Here is a 24,069-nt window from a genome sequence, read left to right on the forward strand (position 1 = left end):
CAGCAGAAACCAGTACTGGGATTTGAACTCAGCTGAGTCTGACACTAAAGTCCAGTGGAGATGACCACAGACATAGGAACCTTAAATTACAACTGATCAATTCAAAGTTATTTGGTCAAAGCTGGAAAAGAGTAGAACCACACAGAGAAGACATATATGTCTTCTACATTACAATAACAAATGATATTGGTATGACTTGATGGGTAGGCTCAAGGAAAGGAATCCCTACCATGACTGGGAAAATGATAGCAGCCACAGTGGACTTGAGGATCCAGAGCAGGGCTAGACATAACACCTGCAGGAAAGTGAACAGGTGGACTCTGCGCAGGGGGACATGGCGCAGGTAGATAAAGTCTGGCTGGTGCTTCAGGGGCATCAGAAGCAGCTTCAGACGATCCATGAACTGGGGAGGGAAGAAGAGAGTACAACTGTATTACTTCAAGAGCTGATATGCAAACTCTTTTCCACAATGCCTAACTAATGATTAGTGATTTATATACTATAGTTTAGGCAAGTAGTATCCCTTCCAGAGGACATTGGTCAGGGAGTGCAGAAATTTAGTCCAGCACAGTGAGACATAAGAGGAGTCTTCCGATTCCTATTACTTTGCAGGAATGTGATGTAGATATATGAGATAAAGTGGCTACCAAAGAATAAAGTCACAAAGCCAAATATAAATTCTAGATGCTCATCTCTTCCTTTCTATTTTTACTATCTGAGTCTTGGGAGAGAGGATCTTGTGACTAATTTCGTCATGATGTGCTAAAGGAAGACATGTAAGTCATGTATCTTACTCTGCCTCAGTCACCTTACCTGAAAGAAGAGAGGATGCTACTATGCATCTTATGCATTTAAGGGATGTTTCAAGGATAGAAAGGAAGCATCCAACTTGAAAATGGGAATGCACTGGTATTTTCGTAAATTCCATACTATTTATCTACGGCATAACTTAACTAATAACATGCAGCAATTCACTACCATTTCTTTTCAAAGAAAAGCCATAGGACTTTTATAGTGAGTTTCAGAGTATCAACAACCAGATATCTGAACCTAGGGGAGGCTATTACAGTGCTGTGCAGAAACAGGTACTAAACTGACCACCGAGCATCTCTGTGCCAGGTACTGTGCCTCAAAGCTTAACTGCTGAGTTTACGTTGATGATGATAAGAATGATATTTCAGTACCTACCATAGGATCTTTCAAATAAAAGATATTCAGTAAATAGCTGCTGAATTGAATTATGATGTAATAAAACTCTGAAACAGTATTTCTGCTTTCTTTCTGGAGGAAAGGGAGAAGTGTACAAGTAAAGAAGACTGTTATGGACAAGCTGCTCAGAAGCTATTTGCTATGTAACAAACTTTCTTTCTCCATCCAGGCCTACTTTTCATTGGAGGGGGCCTTGCTGTTTATAAAGATTGTGTTACAAAATTTCTTGCTAAATCAAATCTTGCCAAAAGGTCTGAAAGAGGGAGAATAGAGAGAAAAGTGAAGAGAAAAGGCAATAGGGGCAATAGCACTGCTGAATTTAAGAAATCCACTAGCTGTCCCTTTAGCAAAGGTTTTTTCCCCATCACTATGAAATTCTTGATTTTTTTTTTTTTGCCTTCTGTTTAATTTAATAAACATGTAATGAGCTCCAATCATCAGTTAAAGACATAAAGTCTAACTTCTGATCTAGACTGACTTATTAAGGCAAAAACAAAAACAAGAAAGAAAGAAAGAAAGAAAGAAAGAAAGAAAGAAAGAAAGAAAGAAAGAAAGAAAGAAAGAGAAAGAAAGAGAGAAAGAAAGAAAGAGAGAGAGAGAGAGAGAGAAAGAAAGAAAGAAAGAAAGAAAGAAAGAAAGAAAGAAAGAAAGAAAGAAAGAAAGAAAGAAAAAGAAAGAAAAGAAAAAAGAACTATTAGTTTGGGGGCCATTATTAGTTTTATATTTTTCCATTGAGGGAAAAAAAGAATATTTTTACAATGCCGGGTAAAAATAAATTATTTTTTATATATCTGTACTTGTCCGAAGTTTCACAGGCACAAGTAAACCCCCATTCACATTCATCTAGTCCAATCTATGAAGAACCACCTTGTATTTTGTGACAAATATCCTAATGGGACCTAAAGAAGGGAAAATAAAATAGCCTTGTCTGCTTTTGGGGGTCTGGCCACCTGCCCAGCTCTATCTGACTCTAAAACCAAATTAATCTAAATTCAATAAATGAAAGCAAGGACTACTATGAGGGGGTTTAAATGAATTCTTATGATGTTCACAGAACATGCCGTCTTTTCCCATTAAAACATTAGTAAGTGCTAAATAAGGCTACAATTAACAAGGTGCCAGAAAACAGCAGAAGTACTTCCAGTTTCCTGGTGCCACTTAAATTAAACCTCAATTGAAAGACAAAGTCCCTTACAAAGTTCTTCCTAATGATTTTTTTTTTTTTTAAAGGGGGCCAGTTTTACCCAAATTGTGGATAGCTGAAGTTTTGGACAAAAGTAGCACTAAACCACATTGACTTTATTCTTTTATTGGTTCAAAACTTTTGATCACTGATCACAGCCATATGAAAAGTAAATCAAATAACAGCCTGTTCTTAGAATAGTTTAAAGGTGAAGAGATAAATAGGATCTTGAAGAGCACACTGGAAGGGCTAGATTTCTTTCTGGAGATGAAGGCAGGAGAAGAGGAAGGACAGAAGGGAGGGAGGAAGGTGATCCTAGGTCCTCTGTCACTTTCCTAGCGAAATGACCTTTGACAGCTTATTTCGAGAATGGGTATGTATGATAACATTTGTTAACACAAATTAATTTTGTTAATTAACTCAAATAAAAAGCAGGTGTTTGGCAGAGAAAGTAGCAAACAAATGCATTTTCGTTCTTTAACATGCAGTGTTATATTATTTTTGGTGTACAGTGTAACGATTCAACAATTCTGTACATTACTCCATGCTCATCATGAGAAGCGTACTGGTAATTCCCTTTCTCGAATTTACCCATCCCCCGACCTACCTCCCCTCTGGCAACCACCAGTTTGTTTTCTGCAAATATATGCATTTAAAAAACTCAGCAGTTAATGAGTAGCGCTTTTCCTCAAAGATCTGTTACTGGACTACTATTACTACTGGAAAAAATACAACTATACTTAGATTGCTATAGAAAAGTTACCTGTACACCATTAAGGGATGCTACCCCCATATACAGGAACACGCCATACAGTACAGGCATGGGAATAAACTAGAAAGAAAAAAAAAAGTCAGAGAGAGGTTAAAAACAACAATAATAAAAACAATAATGAAGAAGTATAGTTTAAATAAAAGCCAAATCTGAAACTAAAAGATAGGACATAATAATACTCATCATGATAAGCTTCTAAACTCTGTGCTAGAAATAAATGGAGGGAGACTTTCAACTTTCATTTGATCCTGTTTGCATTTTTTTAAACAATGAGCATGCATGACCTCAAAAAATAAGTTTTTAATGGGAAAAAAAAGTTTGTTTTCCTTTCCCCTTAAAAGGAAAGATTATGTAAACCAGATGTTTGCATGGACTGTGAGGTAGAAAGAGAAGCAGACGGTTGCTTAGCTCCTGAGACCAAGTTCCTTTCCAACAGCCTGTTGATTTTTTCCTTAATAATTTTTGCCAAATGATCTATTGGCTTGGTGTGTAAATGCCGCTCTCAATGAACCAAACCTGAAGTGGCTGTCCCCTTTCTTTCTCTAAGGAATATTAAGAGGACTAAATAATGAGAACACTGCTTAAAAGGAGCATTGAGCATACAGAAGCAACTCATTACACACATGTAATAATACACATCTTTAAAAAGTGAATTAATAATTTTAATGCATTAATTAGCAAGTCTTTTGTACTAATACAAAGTGTTTTAACAATGGGAAGTTGCAAAGCCATCTTCCCTGAGTTTTATCTATTCCTAGACCTTTGAAATGTCCTGAGTACTGTGGAAACAAGGATGATTCTGTTTCTGGGAAGTCTTCTATTTAAACAACAAAAGGTTCTCAAGCTTGGATTCTGAAAAGAAGTGCAAGTAATTTCAGTTTTCAAAAACCACAATCAATTAAGTCCCATCTTACCAATTCTACATAAAGGAGGCTATTGTAGCCAGAAAACAGTATGACTTCAGAGTAATTTTTAAAGAACTATTACATGTATTAAATGAAGCACAATTTCTACCAGCCTCTCCTTGTAATTACCTAAAACAGTTCTGTATCTGGGGCACCTGGGTGGCTTAGTCAGTTAAGCAGCTCTTGATCAGGTCATGATCTCAGGGTCCTGAGACAGACCCTGTGTCGGGTTCCACGCTGAGCAAGAAGATTCTCTGCCCCTCCCCCCCATGTATATGCACTGTCTCTTTCTTAAAATAAGTAAACATTAAATAAACAAACAAACAAATAAATAAACAAATAAATAAAATGAAACAGTTTTGTAGTTTTGACCCCTACTGGGGAATTAGTATACTCAAAATATGTCATGACTATCTCCAATTGTTATTGGCTAGCTATAGGAATTACTAAATTTATATGTAATACATATATTTATTTACACAGAATATCACATGATTCTTCTAGAAAAAAACTAATAATTGTAACATAGCTAATCTGATCTTGATCTCAGAAAAATATGACACTGAATGCTGAAGAGGTGGGAGGGGCGGCCGGAGTGGTAGGGAAGCCACGTGTGCTGTAATACCTAACAGTCACCACAAAGAGGTGAGCACGTCACATTCAAGCACTGGAGGTCTGACATGTGCCTTGTTTGCTTTAGAATGTGCACATTTCCATTCCTCTGTGAGAACTGACCAAAAAATAACTAACAAAGAAACCATTTCATAGCTTTCACTCATTTTTAAACTTTTTAAAATGTCTTTTGCAGGCAAGGGCACTCCCATTTTCCTTTACTGTATGATGATCCCTTTCCTGTTATCTCATTTCTAATACCTTGGGAAGGAAAGAAAGGTAGAAGGGGAAAAGAGAAGTATAGTTCTTTTACAGTTGGGCAACTAGTTAGAAATCCTGTAGTAGTTACTTTTTAATCTGGGTGAAGTGTTTTTTCTGGCTTGAAAGAAAGTAATCACAAAGGTGATATTGAGCCTTATCTCCACCCCTCCCCTAAGTTTAGCCAAATATTTTCTCTATTACAGTTCTAGCACCAGAGTGGTGGAAAGTTGTGCTATGGTGTTGGGGTCCATTCTCTCTGAATTTATGATAGATTTCACCAAATCTACCATAAAATAAAATCAGAAGGTACCATTAACTCAGAATGGGGTATGGGTAGGATAACAGCCTTACATATGATGATGGGTTTTTTTTTTGTTCCCCCCCCCCCCAAAAGAAACAGACTCTCCCTCTCTCTCTTTCTTTTCAGAGAGCGAAAGAGTGAACAAGTTGAGGAGAGGGGCAGAGGGAGAGAAGGAATCTCAAGAAGGCTCCATGCTGATGTGGGCCTCAATCCCACAACTCTGGGATCATGACCTGAGCTGAAATCAAGAGTTGGACGCTCAACCAACTGAGCCACCCAGGTGCCCCATGATGATGTTTTTTAAAAAAATATTCTTTGGTGAAAAGGAAATAGCACATATAAGGAAGGCTATTGATTCAATTTTGCGGTCATCTTTAATGTGATACAGATGTCTTACAAAATTGACCATTTTCTTTAAGATAGTGCAGTGTATCTTAATAAAAATCTTTCAGTTTGGAAATCTTGATGAAACCTGACAGAATTACTGGGTTAGAGGATTTTGGTGTTTTGTTTTGTTTTGTTTTGTTTTGGATTTGGTTCATGAGTCATATCAAAAGGTCAATCCTTAAAAATGCATCACAACAGAAATTTCCCAAAGGAAGAAAAAAAAGAATGTTTTAAAAAGATGTGATCCCATTTTAAATTAAACTAGTATAATATACATAGCAGTAGCAGGTAGACATTTTTATAAGGCAAGACAGGAGAAATAAAAACTCAAAAAACACAAGGAATACTAGATTCACAGGCACTTCAAGAAATGCCAAGTGATAAAATTATGCAAACAAAATTATACAAATGTACCCAGAAAACCAAAAGGCTTAATTGTAAATAAATATTATAATGCCTTTAATAAACATTAAAAATGAAAAAGTTAAATGCTTGATCCTACAACCAGATAGAAAAATTAAATTGAAGTCAATGAAGATTCCACATACTCAGACTACATCCCCCAATTTTTAAAATTCTAGTGAATGTAGTTGCACTCTTTTTTACTTAGCCCTCTCTTTGATTTTCTGATAGTGTTAGAATATTCCCATAAGAAAAAAATGTGAAAGGGTAAATTTAATAAGAAAGGTAGACGGTAGTGGGTTGTCCACAGTACAGAATTCAGTAGAGGAGTGAAGCCTCCCAGCAGAATAATAATCATTTTGTATGTGTATGTGTGTATGTGTGTGTATGTGTAAAACTCAGAATGAGGTACTGATTGAGAACATGGAAGCATAGAAGTTAGACAGACCTGGGTTCCAATTCTGGCCCTACCCATTGTGGAACTCAGAGAAAACTGTCCCCTTCTATTTCCAGTATTCTCATCTATACAGTGGTTATGATAAAGATTACATAATACCTAGTTCAGGGCCTGGCTCATAATAGACACTCAAGAAATGATAAGTGTGGTATTGATGTCATTATTTGCATCAGAACCATCACTAGCAACTGCCCAGCCTAGCCCCCTCTGGTCCCTCTGTAGTGGGGGTAGGGCAGCAGCATAGGCCAGAAGGATGGTTGCAAGGTCAGACTTGAAGCCTCGGTTTTATATAAGCTCTGCAATGCTGTTCTTTCAACTATAGTGACTGTCTTCAGGAATACGTTATGAAAATAACATCCTAATGCCCTTCAGCTTTAAAAATCTGGGACCATAAGGAAGCTGCCGCCTTGCAATCTGGTCCCTAGTCATTGAAGAAGCCATGGAGTGACTTATGATGAAGAGTTTGTGAAAATGTCACATTTCTCTCTACATAAGAGAACTGGAAATTGGATCAAAGAAGCTGGGGAAGATCAACTCATGGGAAATGAAAGTAAATGAGTTCTCTGAGGGCAATATTGTTTTATTTTAAAAGGCAATAAACCATGATGGTTATGAGATCAGGCTTTGGAGTCAGAACTGCCTGAGTTCAAATCTTGGCTCTACCATTTAAGAACCCTGTGACTTGGCAAGTTATTTATATATTTTTTTATCTGTAAGATGGATGCAATTATATGTACATTTTTCATAGGTTTTTTTTTTTTTAATTTTTTTTTTAAACGTTTGTTTATTTTTGGGACAGAGAGAGACAGAGCATGAACGGGGGAGGGGCAGAGAGAGAGGGAGACACAGAATCGGAAACAGGCTCCAGGCTCTGAGCCATCAGCCCAGAGCCTGACGCGGGGCTCGAACTCACAGACCGCAAGATCGTGACCTGGCTGAAGTCGGACGCCTAACCGACTGCGCCACCCAGGCGCCCCTGTACATTTTTCATAGGTTTTATTGGAGAACTAAATAAAAAAAAAAAAATCCGTGCAGAGCTCTTGGTCCAATGCCAACCTCAGTAAATGTAAGTGGCTATTACCACCATCATCTTCCTCGTCCTCACTGTCCCCTCTCCTCGTTTCCCTGTTACTGAGCACAATGTGTGGCATATTGTAGGAGCTCGACAAATGCTTGCCAGATACACATTAAACGCTAGCCTCTACATTTTAGAACCCTAAACAAATCTCAAAGACAAATTGTGGCTACGCTTCATGTTAAAAATGAACTAATTCAAGCAAAGGCAACAGAAGTAGCAGTGAACTTTACTTGATCTTTATTTCTTGAAGCTTGCCAAAAGAATGAGAAAAGAAAGCTCTAGGAACTGTCTTTCATCTTTTTTTGCTGCTCTGTGGTCTCCCCCAGTTTCCCCATACAGAACACTAGCTTAACAGGCAGTGTTTCTGCTGCAGAGACACAGATCTAAACTGTTTAACCGGTCTGGGAAGCCAGTTCTTCCTGCTTCCCCACAGTTCTGTACTGAATCGGTGGTGGGATTTGAGGCACGTATGACTGCAGCTAGCTAAGGTCACGGGGTATCCTCATGAACTTAAAGCTAATACGCTATGATTCCTTACACTCTTCCATGTAAAAAGACAGACTGCAGCAAAGAGATCAAAACAGAGGTCACAAAATTCATGTTCAAAGTAAGCCTGCATAAGTAGGCTCAGGCAACAACTACCCACCCTGCTTAATGCAGGGAGAAAATTACTTACATCATCTGAGGCCGCTAAGCCTGTGGGGATGCAGGGAGCTGAGCAGGGAAGGTGTTGAGCCATGTCATTTTAAAAAGTGAAAGCCACATATTTTTCTTGATCCTGTTCATTTGATCTGCCTTTCAAAGGTAGACTCTTAAGTAAAACCATTCTCTAAAGTTGTCACTTGTTCCTTTAAAACACACATTAGTCAAATGGTGGACGAGAAAGGTTCCCTCCTCCAAAGTAACCCCTGATACCCCTTTCTGTGTGAATTCTGAGGTTAATGGTTAATCCTGACTTTTACTTAGTCATAACTTAGGTTTTAGTTAAACTGTACCCTCAACATCCGCTTGTTCTTGTATTGAGTTTTCACATGAGCTACCAACAATTCTGTAGTGGATACTTATAACCCACCAAATTTCAACGATAAGAAGGGCACATGATCTGAAATCAGCTGATGTGATTCCTGAAGTAAAGAATAGTTCTACTTACTGAAGTTAAGGAATCACAATTCTCAATGCTGGACTGCTTTATTCTTGTTCGTTTCAAATTGAGGTTACCCACAATATGTTGGAAACTGTATTAACAAAATAATTTCATTTCCCACATTTTGGGCAAAACCTTGCCTAATAAAAATGTCTGCTAAACTACCTTTTTTGATGATTCCTACAATGACTCTTTGCATGGACTCAGAGTTGCCAGGTGGGAATAGCCATGATTATGAACATTAGCAGCTGAACAAGGGTGAGCTTAAGGAAGGTCAAAAGGAACTCATGCTCATTGATCCCTTGTACCTCTCTTTCTCCTTTCTCTGCATTCTAATCTGCTCCTGCAGATACTAAGATGCTTTGCATATCGGGGCAAAAAGATTCATCGTAAAATAAAGAACAAAAGGGCTCTCAGCTTTAACTCCTCTGCAGCCATATTTGGGTGCAGGGTTAGAAAATAGTCAGGAAGAGGCGTTGTTGAAAATGTCTTGCATCTCTTCCTAAAAATAGCAATTTATACAGTATCTGTTCTCTGTGTCCCTTTGGGATCGTACATGATTACTCAGCTGACAGATTCTCCAAGATTAAAGCCCATTTGCTGTAATAAAAAAAAAAAAGCCTTTAAACACATCTGACTTTTTGAGTTAGGATTTTATACTGTATTAATGAAAAGAAATAATATAAAAATAAAAGAAAAAATGGGTGGGGACTGATAGGTACATTTGAACTGATGGAAAGATTTCTATTTATCCTCTACTAGTAACTAAGAGACCCTATTAAAAAAGAAAAATCTGCAGTTGTGTTGTGTAAGTCCACCGTTAGGAAACCCAGGGGCAAATTCATTCTTAGTAGATCCTCCCACAACATGAGATCACAATTGCCTGCAATGACCTCTCTAAAAATGGATCTGTCCAAAAAGAGGTTCCATTGCCTCTGTGGTAAAAAGCTGTCATTACACTTTCCACCAGTTGATGTGCTGGTAGCTAAGGGGCAACAATGGAACAAAAAGCCTTTTGGTAGTGGATTTGATGCTGTGAAACTCACAACTTCAAACCTACCCCACAATTTGCTTTGCACTGGCAAAAGTGGTAATAGATTTCTCTCTGTCCCTGTAGAATGTAAGACCTGTACTCTCTCTTTTTTTTTAAGTCTATTATTTTTTTTTTAATTTTTTTTTCAACGTTTATTTATTTTTGGGACAGAGAGAGACAGAGCATGAACGGGTGAGGGGCAGAGAGAGAGGGAGACACAGAATCAGAAACAGGCTCCAGGCTCCGAGCCATCAGCCCAGAGCCCGACGCGGGGCTCGAACTCACAGACCGCGAGATTGTGACCTGGCTGAAGTCGGACGCTTAACTGCGCCACCCAGGCACCCCAAGTCTATTATTTTGAAAGAGAGAGAGAGAGAGAACACACACGAGTTGGAGATGGGGCAGAGAGAAAGAAAGAGAGAGAGAATACCAAGCAGACTGAATTGTCAGCGCAGAGCCCAATGCAGGGATTGAACTCACAAACCATGAGATCATGACCTGAGCCAGTATCAAGAGTTGAACACTTAACTGACTGAGCCACCCAGCACCCTGACCTGTAGAGTCCTCCATATGTAACCAGAAACAACTCTGAGGTTATTTTTGATTTTACTTTCCCATGTGTTATTCATGATTCTAGTCAGAAATCAGTTAAATCAGTTAACTGACATTGTGGAAACCAAGGACAAGAGATGAATATTTACATCTTTTAACTATTTACCAAGTATTTTGTACATAAGGTATGCATTAATCTAAGTACCCTGAGGGCAAAGCTGGTCTTAGCTATAGGTTAAGAAATTATAGTTCCACTTTCCTTAAATTCATCTCAATGGCAACTGACTTATAAATGTGTCAACTTGAGAGAAAAGGAGGGCTTTCGCCTTTTGGTCTCTATACTTCTATATTGTTTGAATTCTCTATAAGAATGTACTGCTCCATAACTTGTGTAATTAAACAAGCATTTAAAAAATCTTAAAAATTAGAATTGTTTAAAAATAAACACAAAATACAGGCACGTGGGTGGCTCAGTCAGTCAAGCGCCTGACTTCAGCTCGATCATGACCTTGCGGTTTGTGAGTTCAAGCCCTGCATCAGGCTCTGTGCTGATAGTGCAGAGCCTGCTTGGGGTTCTCTCTCTCTTTCTCTCTTTCTCTGCCCCTGCCCCACTTGCATGTGCGCGTGCTCTCTCTCTCTCTCTCTCTCTCTCTCTCTCAATAAATGAATAAACTTAAAAAAAAATAAACAAAAATTTTCAGAGAAAAATCTGGAAGGATATATCAACAGTGGTTGTTTATAGCTTCTAGGTATATAGGTAATTTGCATGCTTTGTACTGTGGTGCAAAGCCTAAAGTACAAATTATCAATAATTAGCCACTATTGGTAATAGAAAAAAAAGAATAAAATGCTTACATCTCACACACACACACACACACACACACACACACACACACACACACACACAAATGGAAGCTTCATGACAGCTACACCTTCTCTTTTCACCCTATTTCTTTTTTTTTTTTCTTTTTTTTTTTCAACGTTTATTTATTTTTGGGACAGAGAGAGACAGAGCATGAACGGGGGAGGGGCAGAGAGAGAGGGAGACACAGAACCGGAAACAGGCTCCAGGCTCTGAGCCATCAGCCCAGAGCCTGACGCGGGGCTCGAACTCACGGACCGCGAGATCGTGACCTGGCTGAAGTCGGACGCTCAACCGACTGCGCCACCCAGGCGCCCCTTTTCACCCTATTTCTTTTAAATCGGTTTTCCCATATAGCTCATATTCATCTATTTTTGTAGATATTCACCCCATCAGTCAAACCTATATATTTGATTCCTAACTTTCTAAATAATCTACCATATCATTTTTCTTCTTTAAAAGTTCATTTCTAAAGTTTTCTAGTCATAAATCATAATTTTACTCTATTCTCCTAGGCAATAATTAAATACTGTCAGCAATAATTAAGAATAGGAGAAAAGTTACAAAATGATAATTCATGTTATCCAGGAGTCTAGTCTGTGTGCATATGGGGGGACTGGAGGCAGGATTTAGGAACAAGTAGATGGAAAGTGATGGGAAGAAAGGATATAAGGAGAGCAAGAAACGTAGTGAGGAGAGGAGATCAGTTAGATTGAACTGTATGGAACTGACATTTACATAGGTCAAAAAGCTTGGGTATTGGTAACTTAATACAGTTCAACCAAATAACTACAATAATAATAATAATAGAAGGAGTGAGAAGAACATCAAAATAAGTTTTTAAAGTCCTCATTCTACCTGACCTCTGCTTCAGTGTGTCACAGAACTGATGAGAATCTTGCAGATAAGGAATTCTACTCTACACATATCCAACTATCTGGAAGAGGCAAGTATTTCACATATTTACCTTCAAGATGGGAGCCATAAAGACTGACAGACCAGTCAGAATAAACACGAGGGTTCCAGTGACTCTTTGTTCTCTGAAACCAAATCAAAAGATTACCAATTGACTTCTTGTTTTCATAAACATGCTCTTGTCTTTTCACCTTCAAAAAACACTGCACGATGAACAAACCAATGTTTGACTAAAACAGCAAAGGTGTTGATATCTTATATAAATGAATACCTCAAGTACAGCATATAAGCTCAACAGAGCTACAAAATTTTCTTCTAACTATTGTATAATGTGATTTGAATTCATCAAGAGAAAAGTGATTCTTCTAAATCTTTTGCTTCCTTTACAATAAATAAAAAAAAAGTCACTTGCTCCTGGTCCATCAATTACTGGCCTCTTTGAAGCCCTTATTTTTTAAACAACTTGTACTGTTGTGTAATTACACCTTCTTTCATGGGAGACAGATATCACATTGTCCTACATTCTAATTAACAAACAGCTCAGGGAAATTTCATAAGTGCAATAAATCCCATCAGTCTAATTTCCAAATCTACAACACAAGAGTACTTTTTAACAAATAGGATTCCCATCCAACACCCCTTCCCCCAGCCCCCAGGAAAGAATCACCCACTGTTGTGGCGTGGGAAACAATGGCTCTGTCCTGTGAGCTATTCACCCAAGCAGTTAGGAGCAGGGTTTGCTGCAATAAGTATTCAACACAGGATAAAGGTCTTATACAAGCCCTTCCTGGCTACCCAAATTTAACAGCTGGAGGTCAAGGTTTCTCAGTGCTTATGGAGACAGAAAATGAACTGGAAAACCAGAGTTCCTTTCCCTTAATAGAATCTTAAAAATCATAAGCAGACCCATGAGTTTTGAGGCATCTCAACAGAGCTGAAAAGTTAAAGAGTTTGACCTTTAAATAGGATTGTGATAGAGTACGTACCACAGCACCAAAATGAGCTGCATGTTCAAGAAAATGGATGGCCTGTTTGCAGTTTTACGTTGCGTCGTTTAGCCTTTCATTAATCAAAGGAAATATATGTAACGTAAGAAGTGGACTTGAAAAATTATGGAAGACTTTCTTTCTAATGGAAATTTAGTCTTTTCTGGAACAGCAAGTACAGGAATAAGTTAATCATCACCAGCCTTTTCTCCTCCAATTTTGCTCATTCCCTTTGAATGACATATAGATGTGGCATGGTAAGTTTTGTACAGCTATTTTCCTCTGACTTAACATACCTCACTCCTAGAAACTTTGGTTGTTCTCCAGGTGCAGAAGTCTCGGTCTCCATCTTCAAACTGTCAATGTGAGCAATGGAAATGACAGTTGCAGCCACATACCACGGAAGAGCCATGAAAGAGCACACCACCATGAGGATGGCCACCCAGAAGAGATCCAGGTGATATCCAGCTCCTTTCTGTAGAAAGAGGTAACAAAACCACATGGAGAAGATGCTCGTGCTTCTATCTCATCCTATTTCCAGATGGGAATTAAGATTACCAAATAACCCCAACTCTCTTTGTTTGCTAAAAATATCTACCTCAAGGTGAGCTCCCCAAGGAAGGCGACTTTATCTTCCTCACATTACGCACCCCCCCCCCAATTAAACACAAAGCTGCCACAAGACACCTCCTCTAACTTTACTGCGGTCACAGCTTACTTATCATTTGCTTATTGCTAATTATCCTCTCTGTGTCCAATTTTGTAATTAGAAAAATGGAGCTATATATCTACCTTGAAGAGTTACTGGAACCATTCAGTGAAGTAACAGAGGCAAAGCATCTTACAGAAACTTAAAAGATAGTAGTTCTAGCATAGTAGGAGTTCAAAAAATGGTGATGGTGTGGTGGTGGCAGTGGTTGTTGTTATTAACATAAGCACAACAGGCACCTTAAAGGCTGGCACTAATCCTTCTGTTTAGCAATATGCTGTTCATTTAGCAATATGCTGTTCATTTAGACAGTATTCAGAATATGAGGACCAAAGATCTAAAAGCAACCTTGAGAAGGTATGTATGACTATTTCTCACCTTTCATGGTATATGAAAATAATTGTTTAATAACCTATGAACCATTATCATTAAGGTAACTAATACCGCCTTAATCAGAATAGGCTGATTTCAAACACTGCCCAATGGTCATGATAACATTTACTGACTGGAAGAGCAGACGATGTAACAAAAGGTCTAGCTCTTTTACTCATTAACTAAATATTGTTAAATGTGTCCACAGTGTTATTCTGCGGTTATATTTCTCTGCTCTATTTATGAAGAAATCAAATGCCTAATACCCCTATGGAGGCTGAGAAAATAGAGCAGTCCATTTTCACAGCATGGAAGCAGCAGCACCAAGGGCCAGAGTACGACCAGCCTGAGGGAACGGAGATGCTGGATTTACAAAATGAGAATGTGGTTTATACCAGGAACCTGATGACTGTTACCATTCAGATCCTGTTACAGTTAGTCAGAACACTGCTCTCCTCTCACCGAAAAGCCAAGATTTCACCCCTGGCTCGCAAACATGGGTCCAATCATGTTCTCAAAGAACTCACCACAGGCAAGGGTAGCTGACACAAGAAAGAAGAACATATATTGACTTAGCCCAGGTTAAGACTATGAACAAAGTGTCCTTGGGAGACAAAGGTTAATATATACTCATAAAGCCAATTCATTTCGGTATAAATGGTTTGAAAGCATATGGTTTGAATTGGGAGTGAGATAAGGTAGGGGAAAGGAGAGCAAAGGGTGGGGATGAGCTAAAATAAACCTGTTCAACAATAACTAATGAGGTGAGGATCATAATACATCTGGGTCTCAGTCATCCCATTCCTTGAAGAAATACTGACTACCAACTTACTTATAGGCACAGTTCTACGTGTTAATGGAATATCTGTGAATGAAACAGACAAAAGCTCCCATATTCGAGGTGCTTCTGTTCTGAGACAACAATAAACAACATAAACTGACAGTATCTTAAAGAGTACTAAGTACTAAGTAGAACTATGAAACTTTGTACACTGAGCAGGATGGTACTCCACTGGAGGGTTTTACATGGAGGAATGACATGACTTGCTTATGTTCTAAACACTATGGCTGCTGGGTTAGGACAGACTAAAGAAAGTCAAGGAAAGTAAGACCAGGTAGAAGTTGACTATCATAATCCATGCAAGAAATTGTGATGGCCAGAGCCAGAGTGGTAGGAGTCAAGATGGCAGGAAGTGTTGGAATTCTGGCTATACTTTAAGGTGGAATCTATAGGATTTGTTCACTCCTGCTTGTGGATGTGTCTTATGACGTAACTATAGACCATTCATGATCTGGCCTCTGTTCACGTCTGCAGCCTCATCTTTCACTTCTCCCCTGCCTGGCTCCTATACCATGGCCACTTTCAACCATATGCAATTCCTTCAATATGTCTTACATACTAATGCATTTGTGTCTTTGCCCATATAGCACCCTTTCCCTGGAAAAACCCCTATTCTTCCTTCTTCTTACCTTGAAGCAGTCCTACTCATCCTTAAGACTTCAACCAGCCTTTAACTTTTTATAGTTTTCCTGACTCAGCCCAGGTGAGATGGGTAAGTCTAGTTAGGTTAGATTTCCTCCTCTATGTTCCCTTCATTTTATGCTTTCCTTTACCACAGCGCTCCTCACACTGTTTTGAAATTATGTGTGTATTTAGCTGTCTTTGGCATTAGACTGCAAGAAACAGGAAGACCTGGACTATGTCTATTCTCTCTATCCTGAATACCTAAGTAGAGTTCATGATGCATAGTCAATTCTCAATTAATATTTACCAAAAAATGAATGACAAATAGGATGTATACATTCTTCTGAATGGCAACTATAGACTCTTAATTAGTCATAGCAAAACAATTAAAACATTATTTGTTAATTGGCAGGAATGTGAATCACCTGGGCAGAGAGGGGAGGGGAGGTGGACAACAGCTGGAAATATTACATAGTTTCAAGCCCTATTTAGACTAAATCACTCAAAACCATATTAGAGGTACCAACATGGTAATTAACAGAGAGGACCCCCAAATCTTGGCATCAAAGAAATTGTAATAACCTAAGGCTAGATTAATGGGTCAAAAGAGTAGTTGTTGCAGACAAAGTCACATAGGCTACCATGAGCCAATGCTATGCTTTCTTGCTCTATTTGAAAAAAACCAAAAGTTTGAATTAGATGTCCTGGAGACTAACAAAAAGGGACCACATAATACCAAAGAGGGTGAAATGGGGATTGGAGACAGTAGAATGAATACAAAGGAAGCTATGCAAAACCACCAAAATAAATAAAAGTTCTGGGAGAAAACAATTATAGATAATAATTACTGTGTGCCTTGACATAATTATCCTCAAAAAGTCTTCCTTTCCCTCAACCATGCTGAGAGTTCTTGATACTCTTAAGAGAAAGGGAAAATAATCAACATGACCTGAAGGCCCTGCCAGGTCTGCCTCTGTGTGGTTCCTTCTCCATCCTCAACCCTCCCACTCTCACTGTAGCCTCACTGGATTATGTCAGGCCTTCATTCTTGTCAGTCTACTTTCTCTTGTAAGGCCTGTGCATACAAAGTGATTCCTGTGCTTGAATAGAATACTCTTCCCACCCAGCCTCACCTAGCTAATTCCTACTAATGCTTGAACCTCAGTGTAAGAGCCACCACAGTTCCTAAAGGGGGCCACACCCTCTCTTGTAGACTCTTAAAGCGTCATCACCTCTCCTTCACAGCACTAGCCACATTTGCATTGTCACATTTTGCACGATCATTTGAATAATACCTATCATCCTCATGGACCAGAAGCTCTGTGAGGACAGGGACCACGTGTGTTTTTGTTCACCACCACTGAAACCCCAGAACCTGGTGCAGTGCCCATCATAGAGTAAACACGCTAGATAAACGTTTGTTGGATAAATGAATGAATGTTAATTAATTCATTCAATGACACTATGCTAGATCCTGGAAGTAAAATCACAGATAATATACGATTTTTGCCCTCAAGTGGTTTACAATGTAGTGCTAGAGCTGAACAAATCAAGAGGTATTTGCAATATAACAATGTTCTATAGTTGGAGTGAGCTTGGAGTGTTATGGGAGCATCCAGAAAGGGTACTAAGCCCAAAGTCAAAGACATTTTGCATAGGAGGTGGTATTTAAGCTGAGTCCTAAAATGTGAGCCATAATCAGCTGTGGCAAGATATGGGGAAGCAGGAGAAAAAGCTAGACAAATAAGCTGCCATTTTGAGAAAATGAAACAGATTTGGTGCATAGGAGGAGATGGGAGAGGTAAGAAATAAGGCTCCAGAAGTTAAAAACGTTGATGTTTTGCTAACACTTTGGAATTCTTATCATAAGAGCAGTGTGAAACCATTAGAAGTTTTTAAGCAGGCAAGTGATATGATCAGATTTCTGTTTAGAAGGATGGCTCTCTTGTTTTGTAGAGGACATACTCGAAGTGGTCAAGATTGGAGGCAGAGATACAGACATGACAGCACAGTCCAGGTCCGAGATGACACAGGTCCAACTAAAGTAATAGGACAGGTGGGAGAGATTTTAAGGAGACGGAGACCAAAGAGGAAAAAGCAATGTATTCTGACAAATTTTAATGTTCGAGGCTTACAATGTCTAGCCAGTACAGCGTCTTACATACAGTAAACACTGGAGACATAACTGTTGACCAGAATGCTAAAAGCTATGCTAAAAAATTCACGGTGCCCCAACTATTGGCATAAAGACCCAGAACCCAAATGGTTCTGTTAGAGAAGTTGTTCCTGCAAAACAAACCTATTCATGTGACAACAAGCCAACTCTAAGATGTCTCTTTTAGCCAAAGGTATCTGAATAACTAGATTTGAATGGAATGAAAATAATATAAAAATACTGGAACTTTTTTTAATGTTTATTTATTTATTTTGAGAGTGAGAGCAGGGGAAGGGCAGAGAGAGAGGGAGAGAGAGAGATTCCCAAGCAGGCTCCATGCTGCCAGTTCAGAGCCTGACACGGGGCTCCATCACATGAGCCATGAGATCATGGCCTGAGCCTAAATCAAGAGCCAGACACTTAACCAACTGAGCCACCCAGGCACCCCTCAAATACTGGAGCTTTTAGTAGAAGTAGTACTGTAAGAAATATAGAAAACTTTTAATAGAAATAGTACTGTACAAAATATACAAATGTTTCAAAAATAGCATGTGAATTGTTCTTACCCCTTGCCTTTTGCAGATTTTCATAATCTCCTACTTGGATTATACAGAGGCCTCCTAACCACTCCTCTCTGGCACCTCTCCCATCCATCCTTAATGCTGCTAGAGACAGTGTTTAAGTGCGGTGCTGGTGCCATTCATCCAGGCTGGAATGTTGAGGGAGCAGGGAAGGTCAGTAGCAGATGAGCGAGTCAGATAGGACAGATTATCAGCCACGACAGGCACCTGGCTCCCCATGCTGAGGCTTTGCATCTGATACGATGATGGGAGCCCTCAAAGAGTCCTGAAACTTCATCATACCTTAAATGCGCCTTGCACATTCTGCAACACTTTTCAAACTGGTACTCTAAGTCTTGCTATTTGGTTAAATCCGTTCTCTCTTCAAGGTCCAGCTCAAATTCTCCTGCTTCCCTCTCATCACTCAGCAATCCTTGGTCCTCGATGCCACTCCCGCCATAGAAGTCCCTGCTTCATTCCTGTCCCTCGCAACCCACTCTCCTCTTTAAAATTTCAATTATTATACCGTACTTCCCTGCTCAAAACTCTCCAGTGGCTTCCTGTTTCCACTTAAAATAAAACACAGTAAAATCATCTATAAGTTCTATATCAGTGTTTCTTCCCGGAATGATTTTATCCCCCAGGGAACACTTGTCAATGTCTAGAAACATTTTTGTTTGTCACAACTTAGGAGGAAAGGGTGAAACTGGCATCTAGTGGATGCCAGTACACAGCACAGCCATCACCTTTGAGAACCTTTGCTCTACATCATCTGTTCCTACTCCCTTTGACCTCATCATGAATCACTAATTCCCCCATGTTCCAGTCACACTGGTCTGTTATCCATTCTTCAACATACTAAGGTTCTTTCTACCCTGGGGCCTTTGCATTTGCTCATATCTTTGCTTGGAAAACTGTTATTTAATAAGCATTCATGGGGTGCCTGGGTAAAGTCGGTTAAGCATCCACCTCTTGATTTCAGCTCAGGTCATGAGCTCATGGGTTGTGAGATCGAGCCCTGCATTGGGCTCTGCACTGATAGCGTGGAGCCTGCTTGGGATTCTCCCTCTGCCCCCCTCTCTGTCCCTCTCCTGTTCATGCTCTCTCTTTCAAAATAAATAAACATTGGGGCGCCTGGGTGGCGCAGTCGGTTAAGCGCCCGACTTCAGCCAGGTCACGATCTCGCGGTCCGTGAGTTCGAGCCCCGCGTCAGGCTCTGGGCTGATGGCTCAGAGCCTGGAGCCTGTTTCTGATTCTGTGTCTCCCTCTCTCTCTGACCCTCCCCCGTTCATGCTCTGTCTCTCTCTGTCCCAAAAATAAATAAACGTTGAAAAAAAAAATTAAAAAAAAAAAACAACAAAATAAATAAACATTAAAAAAGCAAGCAAACATTCATTAACGCCTATACTATGTTAGGGCTTGTGTTAGATAAAATAATAAGTACAATAGAACATGTGCCCTTAAGGGGTTTATAGATTATTAGTTGAAGCCAGATGTGGAGGCAAATAATTTACTGTATGTGTAAGATACAAGGCACAAAGAAAGGCAAGTCAATCCCAACCTTGGTGGTGGAGATAAGTGGTGAATAGGAAAAATCCACTAAACTCCTTCAGGGCAGAGACCATAAGTTAGAACAATTCTTATCTTCAACATCGAACACAAATGTTCCATACATAGCAAGGACTCAAAAAATGCTCAAAAGGCTAAGTATGCCATTTAAAGTTTAAAAAAGTCCTGTCTTGGAGCACTTGGGTGGCTCAGTCAGTTAAGCATTCGACCCTGGCTCAGGTAATGATCTCACATTTCATTAGTTGGAGCCCCGCATCAGGCTCTGTGATGACAGCTCAGAGCCTGGAGCCTGCTTCAGATTCTGTGTCTTCCTCTCTCTCTGCCCCTGTCCTGCTCCCTCCCTCTCTCTCTCTCTCTCTCTCTCAAAAACAAACATTAAAAATTTTTTTTAAATAAAAAAGTCCTGTCTTCGTGAATATAAATCCAAAGGATGTTCTACTTTCTAAAACTAGAGATTATTTTAAGTAGCGGGGTAGGAAGTGAAACTTTACTTCCTTTTGATATCATATATACTTTGCTAATACAGAACAAAAGTCATTTAGGAATAATCCACAGAAATCAAAATCTAGGGGAGAAAAAGACTAGTCTGACCGTCTGGTAAATAAGATGATAATAAAGGATCAGGAGCAGTATGCACATGCACAGACACAGAATAAACATCCATGCTAGGAGCCCCCCATAATCCAGACAATAAGCTGGTTTATGGGGCCACCAAGAATCATGACTTAGTTCCTCCCCCTAAGAAGCTCACAATCAGATGAGGGGACTCAGATTTGTACACAAATTACAAAGCACTCTAGACAGAGATTCAGAGAGGTTTAAAAAGGACACCCCAAGTACAGAGGATAAACTAGAGGATAAACTGTTTAACAATTTCTAGAGTGAACACACAGAAACTTCCTGCAATGATGACATCTAAAAACAGGGCTTTGAGTAATACGAGCACTCACTATGAGAACCAGAGATAGGTTGGCATGTTTTCAGCTATCAGCTATCTCACACAGTGCAACAACTCTGAGAACCATGTGGCCCAAGATAACCACATTCTTCAATATGTACTTACTGAGCCTACCATATGGAAATCATTGTGACGGGCCACATGAGAGCTGGAGAGAGGACTAAAACATGCCCTTGCCTTGAAAACATTTGGTCCAGAAAAGGGAGAAGATAATTATACCACACAACTCCCATTCAAGATATTATGTGACCGGTGCCACAGAGTAATACACATACAGTAAGGGCAAAAACAAGAGCAACAGAAATTACATTAGGAGTGAAAGCTACACTGACAAGTTTATATCTGGAGGATTTTAAAAGATGGGAAGGATTTTGGTAAGTGGCAATCATTGAGGAATAGAGAGAAGAGCTGCAACAACTGGCAGAAGATGCTGCCAGATTTGAGGAGAAACCAATAACCCATTTGACCTGAGCATCATGTAGTATGGGGAGAGCATCATTCTAAATTTAGGCTGAGAACATATCACAGAGAGACTTAAATCCGAGGCTAATGGGATGCTAAAGGCAAATGGAATTTCTTCAAGGGGCAAATGTCCAGAAGGCCAAGGTTGTAAAGGATTAGAAAGATAGGACTGACATATAAGAACAATACTTTTAAAAAATTACTGCTTTTGAAATGAAGCAAGGGAAACTGATTATTAACTCACGGCTAAACAGTTAGAATAGTCTAGACATGAAATGAAAGGACTGGACCTAAGGTTATGATAACAGGAATAGAAAGGAAAAATAAAACGGAAAATTTTGGAGTTATCCAAGAAAACAACCTCAAATTTAGGGTTTTATCATAGGGGGTACCAGAAAATTTATTGATCTACCAACTTATCTCTATTTCTAGATACCTATCCTACATGATTTCTGCTTCCCACACACTTAAAATCATTTTCCTTGTGAGAAGTATCCCTTGCTTTGCAGTCTAAAGCTCAGACTTTTTTCCTGCCTCTGCAGTGACTCAGGAAATAACCTTGGAGAAGTCATGACCTTGCTGAACCTGGTTTGCTTTTGAGTGCTCTGCAGGGATAATGTGGGACATAACTAACCAAAATGATGGCCAAGAAAAGCCAAGTGCCTTGGCGTTCCTACATCAATACAGAGCTGTTCAGCAGAGTGGAAAGGTGGATCCCATCCCAACAGAGCAGTCAGCCAGCCAGGGCCACTTGACATTGAGCCAAAGCAAATGCCACCCAAAAACATGCTGCTTTTAGTATTATAATGCCTCCATCCCTCTCACTGTTTCAGGTTTCTTTTCACTCAATTTCATAGCACTCAAGGCCCTTTAATTTTAGGTAGGATCTCCAATTTTCACATTCCACAGGCACATTTCCTAACAAAATGTAAACAAAACAATATCCAGAGTGAAAAGTCTTTCATCCATGATGTCTCTCCACTGGTATCATTAGATTTGTGTCAAAAGACTGGCACTTCCTCTGTAACTACTGTCGTTCAAAGAAGTGATTTCAAATAAGTGATTCCTAAAGTGATGAAAACTTATTTTTTATATACTCAATTCCTATTTTAAGAGGTAAATTCTAATATGTCTTGATAGTCCAATGTTTCCTACAGGGAACATGATAATTTTTTGAATTCTATATTTTATCAGGGGCATCTGGCTGGCTCAGTTGGTGGAACACGCAACTCTTGATCTTAGGGTTGTAAATTTGAGCCCCACGTTGGGTGTGGAGATTACTTAAAAATAAAATCTTTAAAAAGTTCTATCCTATTAATCCTAAATTTGCTAAACTTGAAATTCTGAATTTTACTAAAAGGAAAACTTAATGAGCAAAAGTGAATAGGCATTTACCTCCAAAGACACATAGCAAATCTTGCCAATTATATATCAAAATTAAGAATGTGCTTCCTAACTTTTTTCAGAATAAAATACATTAGTTATCATCCATTTCTAGCCTTTAAAACTAAATCAACACTGAAACTGCTCCCAGTAGAAGACATCTAAAAATGCTCACAAAAATACAGAAAATATCTTTTAGAAATCATCCTTATCTGCCAGAAAGTAAAAGAAACATTTGCAGACAAAAAAACAATGGCAACAAGAAAGAGTAAATCTACAAGGTTAGTAAACCCTGGAGGCTTGGGCCCACCCTGAGAGACTATGTCAAATCCTGGGGCTTTCAGGCCTGGATTCAGAATGACCATCTGAACTCTGGTCTGGGAGACCAACTCCCAAGATCTTGGGGAAAGTCTACAAATGAAAGACATCCCCTGAAATAAAATTAGGATGCTCTAAATACAGCATACTCAGTTGGTCACCTAGGAAATAAAATACCCTACAGAGAAAGACACTGGGGATATATATGCCTTTCTTGGCCATCCTACTAGATATAAAGCCATAAGAAAAAAAAAAAAGAATCTTGAAAGATATTTCTAACTATAAACCTATAATTAGGTTTGAAGCTGGAATTCACATTACCTGTATGGTCTAGAAACTCTTAAGCCAAAAACACAGAGTAAAGTGGTCCTGGCCTTCTATGAATGTCTTGCCACCCTACCCTCAAAAACATACAAAAAGATATAGATATAAAAGGTCAAAACTATACTTCATCAAGCTTCTGAATCCAATGACCAATTATTTTATTCTTTTTTTAAAAAGTTTACTTATTTGGGGGTGGGGGGAGGTGTGCAGAGAGAGAGAGAGAGAGAGAGAGAGAGAGAATCCCAAGCAGGCTCCATGCTAGCAGCATGGAGCCTGACGTGGGGCTTGATCTCACAAACCATGAGATCATGACCTGAGCCCAAATCAGGAGTTGAACACTTAACCAACTGAGCCACCCAGGTACTCCCCAATGACCAATTTAAAAGAAATACAGAAGAAAAAGCACATACTAAATGACAAAACAGGGAAGTAAGCACCATGATCTAGACTAAGGCAAATTCTGCAGTACAAATGTGGCAGATATTATTTTCTGAAAATGACTGGAAAAATATGCTCCTATCCTGCATATTTTTCTACAATGTAAAATTGTTATTCCTCCAACAAACAATGAAGCCCTTCCTTATCCCATTACATGGACTAGTTTAATCAATCAACTATAGCAAAATAAAATATAAATCTATGCCAGTGGTGGGTGTAACCATGAAATGGCCTTGCATCTTCCACTCATAATTCTTGGAAGTCAGCTTCCATGTACCAACTACATAACTAGATAGC

At 39.2% G+C, this 24,069-nt stretch overlaps 1 protein-coding gene across 8 annotated transcripts in view; it reads right to left on the reverse strand.

Moving 5' to 3' along the window:
* The window catches only part of SLC4A4 (solute carrier family 4 member 4), a 354,218-nt gene that overhangs the window by 9,395 nt on the left and 320,754 nt on the right, over positions 1 to 24,069 (reverse strand). For all 8 annotated transcript variants that reach the window (XM_086704881.1, XM_086704885.1, XM_086704880.1 and 5 more), the window contains 4 exons: positions 13,356 to 13,534; positions 12,126 to 12,198; positions 3,156 to 3,224; positions 230 to 403 (listed from right to left, as the gene is read on the reverse strand). In XM_086704881.1, coding sequence (XP_086561007.1) covers positions 230 to 403; positions 3,156 to 3,224; positions 12,126 to 12,198; positions 13,356 to 13,534 — 495 coding nt within the window. The remainder of the gene's footprint in view (positions 1 to 229; positions 404 to 3,155; positions 3,225 to 12,125; positions 12,199 to 13,355; positions 13,535 to 24,069) is intronic.

The sequence above is a fragment of the Puma concolor genome, chromosome B1 (genome assembly GCF_028749965.1).
Source record: "Puma concolor isolate L17-30 chromosome B1, mPumCon1.1.hap2, whole genome shotgun sequence".
Classification (NCBI taxonomy): Eukaryota; Metazoa; Chordata; class Mammalia; order Carnivora; family Felidae; genus Puma; species Puma concolor.